This window comes from Sebastes fasciatus, chromosome 9 (genome assembly GCF_043250625.1).
Source record: "Sebastes fasciatus isolate fSebFas1 chromosome 9, fSebFas1.pri, whole genome shotgun sequence".
Classification (NCBI taxonomy): domain Eukaryota; kingdom Metazoa; phylum Chordata; class Actinopteri; order Perciformes; family Sebastidae; genus Sebastes; species Sebastes fasciatus.
In genome coordinates, this window is record NC_133803.1 from 22,886,395 (window position 1) to 22,896,261 (window position 9,867).

Sequence of the window (9,867 nt, forward strand, 5' to 3'; positions counted from 1 at the left end):
TTTATATAGGACTTAAGCCTGCTTTATAATTAAAAAAAACACATGAAAAACTCACTTTTTTATAATATGGGACCTTTAAAGGGCATTGAGTACTGACTAATGTATCAAAAGGACAATAAATCAAATTAAAAGAACATGAGCTAATGTGTATTTATAAAATGTATGGATTAGTCTATTCTGCATTACCAAACATGTTGTCCAGTTACACATAAACAAACTAATGATACTGTACATGTATAAATTAATGAATGAATGTCGTTCATTCACACCACCAAGCTAGATAAATTGATAAATGTAGGATGAAAATAGGCCCAAACTGTCACATGTACCTCTTTCCTTACCATTTTCACTTCCCACCGTCAACTATCAAACTAAAGGCAAAACTGCAGCATTATGATCATCAATGATACTAATAACAGGGGAGATATTAGTCAACACACATATATAAAAGTGTATGTGAAAAAATCTAGTATATAAAGAAACTTGCATTAGTCTGCCACAATGTATTTTTTTTATTCTAGCACTGGGGGGCGCCAAAGACAGTAACTTTCACACTCTTTAATGAGTTTTTGGCAGGTGCTTTTAATTTTAATTCATTTTATTAAAAGGGCAAAACAAGAAAGATTTCTCCTCTGTCGTTAAATTAGCAAATTTCCATCCGGGCTTAGTGGTTCCAATAAGGGTAGAGCAATACTGAGGTCTCTACTCTCCATTAGAAGCCACTTCTAACCACCACCTAACCCTCAGAGATTTGTCAAGACAGGACAGGTGGTAGGTGGTTACCAAATACATATCCATTCAGTACTGGTTGATAAGCTTGCAAAAGTCAGAGATGCCCCTTGATCATGCAAACATGCTGGAAACTTCAACATCATCACTGAATGAATAATCTGATAATCATTTGTCAATGTGATTTATCACTGTATTAATGAGTCCACTGACTAAATAATGCATCAATTATTGGAGCTTGGATTGTGTATTTTTGTATGTTTCCCAGTAAACTGTAAGCTTGATAATACGAATAAGAAGATGGTTATATTCTGTTTACTTGAAGCTAAACATAAAATTGCTCTGTCATGGAAATCTATGAATAGACCAAGCAAGCAAAGTCGGGTTGCATTGTGTGGCTATGGAGAAGCTTATAGTAAAAGGGAAATATTTCTATAATCTTTTTATACTCTCGAAGTAGTGCTATGATGTTGGATTTTACAGGTACTGTGGTAAATGCAAATGCAGATCCCACTGTTCTGATGGCATAAAAAGTTTTTTTTTTAACTCAGATTTTATGCATATGGTGGTGTGTTCTTTATACTATGACAGTTTAAAAAAAATTAGATTAAAAAAATCACAATATATTGCCTTACTTACAGTATCGCAATATATTGAATGGTAACCCCTGTGTCATGATATGTATCGTATCACCAGACACTTGCCAATACACAGCCCTACCTAAAACTCATGTAGTGATTCCAGACCGTCTCCAGCCAAGTGAAGTTTTTTGACATTTACTAGTATTTCCCTTGAGCTGAATTGGAGTAGTGCTGTGATTAAGGAAGATCTGTCATCATAGAGATGTCACTGTGCCCACACTTATAGCACGCCACCACAGTTACATAATAGTGTACCAAATCCTAGCAAACCCAGACTGACTTCCCTTGGACAATATTTTATCATGTGGGAGTCTGAGTACATCTATTTGGGGAACCCATTTTTGTTAAAAGCTTGGGATTCCCTTGTCTATATAATACACAGAAAGCTGGGGTCCAGGGACATACAGGGTCACTGAAGGGCTCCAGGAATATTAAGGGTGAAGATTTCCCCGTAAACTGGAGAGAGAGAGAAGAATATATGAAGAAATTAGGAAAAAATCTTTACAAAAATTAAATGTAAACTGCAAGATTTTGATTCCCTCTCTGACCAAATTAAAATGCAACATCTACTTGGAGAAAATAGTGTCATCGCCATAGAAGCTGCAGGATATGTCAGTGCATGTCACAGCCTAAGAGACAACCACAACAACACATAATAAACTGGGAAAAACAAGTTCGGAAACTGTGAAACGGTGTATTAAATGAATAAAGTGTAAAATAGCCAATATGTCTTGTTTGTTCCTTGTTACTGATTGTTACTGAGTTCAATCATCCAATCCACCAACCAACTCAAAACAAGAGTCAATACCAACAGGATAATACACTGTTTACCACTGGCAGAGCATTTTGGCACATTTTTCTTGGGCGCTACCCAAATAATCAGCTGTGCTGCTTATCCCACAAATGCATGATCCTTATAAGTTGGACATCATTGTGACGGTAAATAAACAGGCTTTCCAACAATGTAAAATACAATGCCAATTAGTATTGTAACAACAGAGAAATAATCGACCAAACACAAGTTTCTGAACTTTTTTCCCCAGTATATATATGTATATATATATATATATATATATATATATATACGTATATATACATTTGATATTTGATATTGCAATATATTGTTGTTAGTTGTTTTTTATTTGTTTGTTTGTTTTATTGACACAGCAAATTCTTTTTTTCTATTGTTTTCTACCATTTCCATGTTCTTTTTAAATATCTATATATTGTAATTTGCTTAATGTATTGTATATATGTTTTTATTTTGTTCTTTTTTATTATTATTATTGTTCACCTAACAGTCATGCCAATAAAGCATATTGAATTGAATTGAGAGGAGCACTCACTTTCTCCACCGCTGCAGCATCATTTGTGCGGCTCCCTGGAGGAGGGGTTAACTGTAAAGCAGATGAGAGGGTTATACTCTGTGTCTATGTTGGGGGTCTGACTGCGACATAACAGGGTTTTTAGAGAGCCCATGCCACAGTATCCAGCTTCTGTCCGCCTCCAACATTAACCCGGGCTATTTCGAGAAACTTCCAGCCCACTTTTTCCCCACGTCACTTGAAGGAATCTTTAAAGCGTCCGTCGCACTGTATAAAAATGTTTCAGTACTCGACACGGCAGCAGCCAAGCAACAGCAACATGAACATGAACGGCATGAAGACACCGAAGTCACCGACGGTACTGACGATGATGGCCAACAATAATGACGACCCTCTCCCTCTCGGCTGGGAAGTAAAGATTGACCCTCAGACTGGATGGCCCTTCTTTGTGGATCACAATAACCGCACGACGACCTGGAATGACCCGAGACACGACACGAAAAAGGTAAAAAATGAAGGGATAAAGTTGGTTTAACGGCTAACGGCTGTAGAACTAACGGCTGTAGAACTCTTCAACGGCTAACGTTCTGTAGAACTCTTCAACGGCTATTCTTTTTTTAAAATCGAGCCGTTATAGTGTTGTGTTTAAAGCGCTGTGTGCTACATCAACTGTTATATATTAATCTTGTTGACTGTTATATATTAATCTTGTTGACTGTTATATATTAATCTTGTTGACTGTATATAGGCCTTGTTGGGCAACCGTCTCCTCCCCCTCACACAGACAGCTCATAAGCCTTATTATAACGGGTGATCAACCCCGTTATGTTCCCCGTGTCATGATCTAACACTATTATTACTCGATGACTCACCGTGCAGTGTATATTAAAGGGCTACCTATGAGGAGCTTCCACTATTTCATGGTGGGAACCACTGCGTCGTCCTGCTCGTATTAAACTTTTTCCCTTACAAGGATTGACTAGTTCACTTTGGCCTGTGGAGTATAACTGTATATGATAGAGGCGCTGGCTGCCTTGTATATATCATGTTTTGAATACAGGTCTGCACAGAGAGAAAACCCGGGGGCTGAACACACACTGGGCTGCCAGTTGTTAATCTTTCGTCTCAGGGAGAGACAGTGTTGTCCAAAGTTAGTGTCGAGAAGAATCTGCTTGAAAGACACAGCTGTCAGGGGATAAAATTGGTGCAATGGTTGCTGGCAAAGTGTGCAGCAGTGTCCCATACAGAAATGGCAGAGGGCAAAGGGTCGTTCACAGCTATACTTCACAACTTTTGTCTCAACAGCGAAAAATACCACTGGCTTACATATAAATGCAGTTTTTGTTGTGTAGGCTTCAGTATTAGTAGAGGTAGTAGACCACTTTTCAGATATATCATTGACAGAGATGAACTACCAATAGACTTGTTGCTCCTAGCTGTCATTTACAGGTGTCTATAGTCACTTAGTTACACTATGAGAAATACTTTTTCTACCTTGGCTAATTCAAATGTGTTTTTATTCCTGATGAGTCTCATCCAGGAGCGTGTTGATAGTGAGATATTTTGCTATTATTATTGATTATTTTCCTGCAATAGTAAGTTCCCAATAAGTAGAGATGTTCCGATATACAATTTTTTTCGTTCTCGATACGATACGTATCGTCATGTGTATGCAAAAATAATACAAATATTGAGCCTTTCGCCTTCATGAAGTTTTTCAAACGGCGGAGCAAAAACAGTTCTCTCTAAGTGTATGACATAATGATGACTAGATTGTTAGTAATGTTAGTTACTTGCCGCTACTCTATCCCAAATTTTGGACAATTTTGGACGCATTTCCGATAAGAACAACTCTACCAATAAGGACTTACTTTAAGTGTGATTATTAGTTTTGTGTGCCTGCAAATCAATTCTGGTATTATTTATGTTATTTTTCATAAGACAGGACCAGAACAGGTGTGGTCAAAGAAGACTGATATAAGGACAAAATTCAGTTATTCACCGCAATTCATATGTATGCAAAAATAATACAAATATTGAGCCTTTCGCCTTCATGAAGTTTATCAAACGGCGGAGCAAAAACAGTTCTCTCTCAGTGTATGACATAATGATGATTAGATTATAACATTGTTCGTTTAGAGGGTGTGCCAGACTATTGTGCGCAGGATAATTCCGTCAGGTGAATGATGTCACTCTGATTATGGAGCAAAATATCACACACTAACACAGCAGTGGGCTGACTGGAAATGAGCTCATTTCATTCATCAAATACTCCACGAGGTGATACATTTGGCATCCCTCTGTGTCACATTTTAACCTATAACCTTTGCAGTTATATCAGGACTGAGAGAACTTTCCTATTAAAAATAACTCCAGGTTTTAAAAAAAAACATCCGGTTGTATATATTAATAGGTTTGTAATATGTTTTTGCAGACAACATGTTTAGCTGCACATATTCAGATAAAAATGTTGAATTTATGAAGGTTTACTGTTTTGGATGTACTTAATGTAAATATCTTTGTGGGGGAGTAAATTCCTATACAATTCACTAGATGAAAGTTATGTTACTTCTTTTACTCAACTCTACACAAGAAGAGCTTGGTTAGAAATACTCTAGCATTTTGTTAGTTTTAATAGTTTTTATAACTTCTAATTGCTCAAAATAATACAATCACCTGGCAAAATATTTGATAATAATTGCCTTAGGTTTAGGGATCATGATGTCAACCAAATTTGTAGTGTTTGCATCAAATAGCTATACTCACTGATGATGTCTAAACTTTTTTTTTTGGTTAAATTGTTTAATAACTTCAATATAAGTAAAGAAACCAACATCAATGTTGCCTACAATGTTGTTAATTTAAAAGGTATTCTAAGGGCTTAGAGTAGTTTTATTTAGTTGTTTTACTTTGCTGGATCATGTAATAGAAATAAATAACAAGATTCTTGATATTTGGTGTTGTAAAGATATAATTACTGGGGATTTAACATTTTAAATGATATCTATATACAATTGGCTGTGTTTCAGGTCAGAGAAGTATCAGCAAATGGACCCAACATCCCCCCAGAACCAAGCCCTCAGGAGATACAGAAAAGCTTTGTGAGGGAGATGAAGCACCCCATTCTGCGCCCAGGTTATGTTCCTATCCCTGTCTTCCATGATGGTGCGGAACTGAGGCAGCAACAGCATCCATGTTATTCCTACATCCAGCCGAACACCGCACAGAATCTCCGGTCAGACGGGCGGACACCTTCTCCCACGCCGGGGCTCCACTGCAGGCCAAGATCACCTTTACATGGACCTTCAGATAGCTGCTCCGCTGAGCCTGGAAAGGCCAACTCGCCTGTTTCACAGACAGCAGAGGTTGGATTTGAGTATGCGTGCTGCAATATTGTATAATTTGTATGCAAATAAAAGACCAAATACTAAATTTTTCAATTTGATCTGTGTTCAAGGTTTACACTGCCCCGCATCACCAACCCCCACGGCCCAGCAGCACTGGGCTTCAAGCAGGTTACATCCCCATCCCGGTGATCCACGAGGGTGGAGGAGGCCAAACACAAACTCAGTTAAATCCCACTGTCTACTCTCAGCGCGTCCCCTACTCAGAGCACCAGCAGCCCTTCCATCGCCATCAGGCCGACGAATGGCCTGGCTACTCTGCAGCAATGCAGCCTCCCCGGGAAAGAGCTTCTCCGATACAGATTCCCCAGCATCGCGATGCTACTTCTATTCACCTCCAACCTCATATTAGAAGTCAGTCTCCTATTGTAACGCAGGTGTTGGGAGAAAGACCACAGGTAATTTTTTTTCACTTGTTTTTTTAACTTGATGTTCAAAAATGTTTGATTTTCTTCTCAGCATGTGTTGACCTAGATTGTGACGACTTCTTTTTTAACTTCCCAGGCTCAGCAGCATGTCCTCACAAGAGACCCGCCCCAGAAAACGGAGCAGGAACAACAAAGCACTCAGCAGAAACCTGAGAACATGCAGCTCCCCCAGCCGTTGCACACAGAAGCTGACGTCCAAAAGCCTCAACAACCTCAACAGTTCCAGCAGCCTCCCCCTCCTCCTCCTCCTCCTCCTCCTCCTCAGCAACCTCAACAGTTCCAACAGCCGCCACATCAGCAACCTCAACAGTTCCAGCAGCCTCCAAATCAGCAACCTCAACACTTCCAACAACCTCAGCAGTTCCAGCAGGCACCACCTCAGACATCTCCACAGCCTCAGCACCCTGAACAGTTAATGCAGTCGCAGCCCCAGTTCCCGCAGCCCCAGTTCCCGCAGCCCCAGTTCCCGCAGCCCCAGAAACCAGAGCAACCACAACAACACACTGCAGATATCACAGTTCAAATACCTCCAAAACCTGAGGCCCAGGACATAACAGCTGTTCCCCCAGATGCCCCACCTGTAAAGGTGGAGGCTGAACATGCTGCTCAGTGCCCAGTCCACCCAGGCTTGGCTAAGGTACAGCAGATAGTCGGACGGGTTGCTAAACTGGAGCATGAGGCTAAATGTTTTGATGGAAAGAAGAATGACAAGAAATACTTGTTACTGGAGGAGCTGCTGACCAAAGAGCTCTTAGCACTGGACTCGGTTGACCCAGAGGGTCGTGTAGATGTACGGCAGGCAAGACGGGATGGCGTCCGACGTGTTCAGAACATACTGGAAGCACTGGAGCAAATGGAGGAGCAGCCAGCCAGGCCTGCCAGCGAGACCGCGATGGAGGGAGACAACCTGACACAGAAAGGAGAGCCCAGAATGATCACAAAGGAGAATGTTGAGTTGGCGAAGGAGATATCATAATGACTTCACACTTCATAATCAAGAGGGGAGGTGGATAACCTGCTGTATATTTGATAGTGAATAAGTCTGCTCCGGCTAACTCTCCTCCTCCTCCTCTATCTACAGCATTTGTGGAAGTTGCATGCATTGATTAACAGTGTTGGTATTTCCTGCCATTCAGCACATAATTGATGGTAGCTCAGTGCAATCATGTTTTTCAAGCCAATGTTGTTGCCTTCCATGTTGTGCCAATATCTTCATAATAAGACAGCTGTCATGAGCAAGGTGTTATCAACAATTTCTAGTCAAATTGAAGTTTGAATAAGAGGCCTTTATCAATAAATGGAAGAAAAGTAGAAGTATTTTCTTAAGAAATGTTATGTGTGGTTGCCTTTTGTCTTGATCAAATATTGTATGAAGCTTTTCTTAATCCAGTCAGCAAATCAGTTAGTACACGAGTGCAAACATTTGGGGCTTTAAAGCAGAACTCACTGCAAAACTCAGTCAACAGAAAAGCATTTTCCCCTTTATAGCCACATGGCCATGTTGGAGCAGCTGCTTTGTCACACTACACAGTGAATATGTTTATTAGATGCTGCTTTTTGGTGCATTACTGATTTTGTCGTCTTTGCACTTTGCCATCATTGAAATGTATCATGCTGAAAGATCAGCAGCACTTCAGTTGATTATATACGTTACACAATTTTTTGATTGATGTGTTTGAGTGTTTGTATGTGCATTGGTTTACTTGTTATTTCAAAAACATTATATCAGTATTTATATCATTATATAGTATTTTGGTACATTTATGAATGTGTAATGACAAATGGAGGTGAGATGTGTATCTTACTTGAGATGTCAGACAATCAGCACTTGGTGCTAATGAGGAATCACAGTTTAAGATTGTCAGAATGTATAACTACCACAACCACAATCTGTAATAACGCTAACACAAAAAATTGCCTTAGAAATACCAACTGTGAGAAAGTGCCCGATTTTTAAAGAGATTAAGTGCAAGAAAACTTCAATCTGTCATGTCAAAAGGTTCAAAACAATTTTTAAGATTACACTAATTGTTTGTGTAATAATCTGTCACTATAATACGATCTGTAAGGTAGGGTCACTGCATAACACACCTTTACAAATTATGGATTGTGGTGTAGTGTTAATCACTGTTTATGAGTAGCAGACTGATGCATTGTTGAAAGCAATTCACGTTGGTATGTTTGAAAATAAAATGTATTTGACATGAATCTTGACTAATATTTGGGTTCCTGCAGATTCAGTCAGTCTTGATTTAAATATTTGAATATGTGTCCCTGACAATAATCATCTTAGTTTTACACTAAAGATTAACAGTTATGTCTCCATGATGTCAGCTGTTTTTTCCTGCCTTTTCCCTCAGAGCCCCACTGAGTCATTATAACTGAGAAAATTTTTACCCTCTTATTCATTGGTGGGTGGGGACCAATGTCTAAAACACTTTAGAATTGTAACACTAGTACTGTGTATTGGCAAGAACCTGGTGATACGATACGTATCATGATACAGGGGTTACCATTCAATATATTGCGATGTATTGCGGTACTGTAAGCAAGGCGATATATTGCGATTTTTAAAAAATCTAATCTTAGGAAAACCGTATAAAGAACACACCACCATATGCATAAAATAGGAGTAAAAAAAGTTTCTTTTTTTATGCAATCAGAATAGTAGGATCTGCATCTGCAATTATCACAGAGAGGGTGCATATCTTTGCAAATAAATTAAGTATTGACTGAGTTATAAGTATCACATTATTTAATAAAAGAAATACAAATAAAGGCAATATAATAGCTGATAAAAGCCAATAAAATAATAATTTTCAGTTTCATCAGAATAGGGAGACCAAGTTATGAACATATGGTGTCATCAAAATATAATAACATGATAATGAATGAGCCATCTAGTTAATAATATAGTTGCTAATTTCATTCCCTACCTGTATTTATATTGCACTACATAATACATCAGAATGGTATTAGGGATTTCTAATAATACAACATAGTGTTAAACTGTCATAACTCCAGCATATCATATGGAAGCTGTTATTTACACCTTCCTTACAGCCCTGTCCTATGTCTGTTTGATGGTGTTAACAAAACACAATAACATGATAATGAATGAGCCATAATTAGTCTAATAATTTAGTAAGTGATGTAAATAGTTTTTATGTACAGTGCCTGTGACGGAACAGATAGGAAAACCTGACTGCCATGGTGGCAGGTGACCTGCAATTTTTACCTGCCACAGCCAACAAATACCCTGTATTTGGCAGGTGCTAATTTCATTCCCTGCCTGTATTAATTGCACTACATAATACATCAGAATGGTATTAGGGCTTTC

The 9,867-nt window shown here is 38.8% G+C and overlaps 1 protein-coding gene across 1 annotated transcript; it reads left to right on the top strand.

Annotated features, from left to right (window-relative positions):
* The first annotated feature begins 2,819 nt into the window (after nucleotides 1-2,819).
* bag3 (BCL2 associated athanogene 3) lies at nucleotides 2,820-8,735 on the top strand. The gene is made up of 4 exons (XM_074646771.1): nucleotides 2,820-3,200; nucleotides 5,725-6,060; nucleotides 6,153-6,497; nucleotides 6,604-8,735. The coding sequence occupies exons 1-4, from the start codon at nucleotides 2,973-2,975 to the stop codon at nucleotides 7,501-7,503; spliced, it is 1,809 nt and encodes a 602-aa protein (XP_074502872.1). The 5' UTR covers nucleotides 2,820-2,972; the 3' UTR covers nucleotides 7,504-8,735.
* Nucleotides 8,736-9,867: the final 1,132 nt, after the last annotated feature.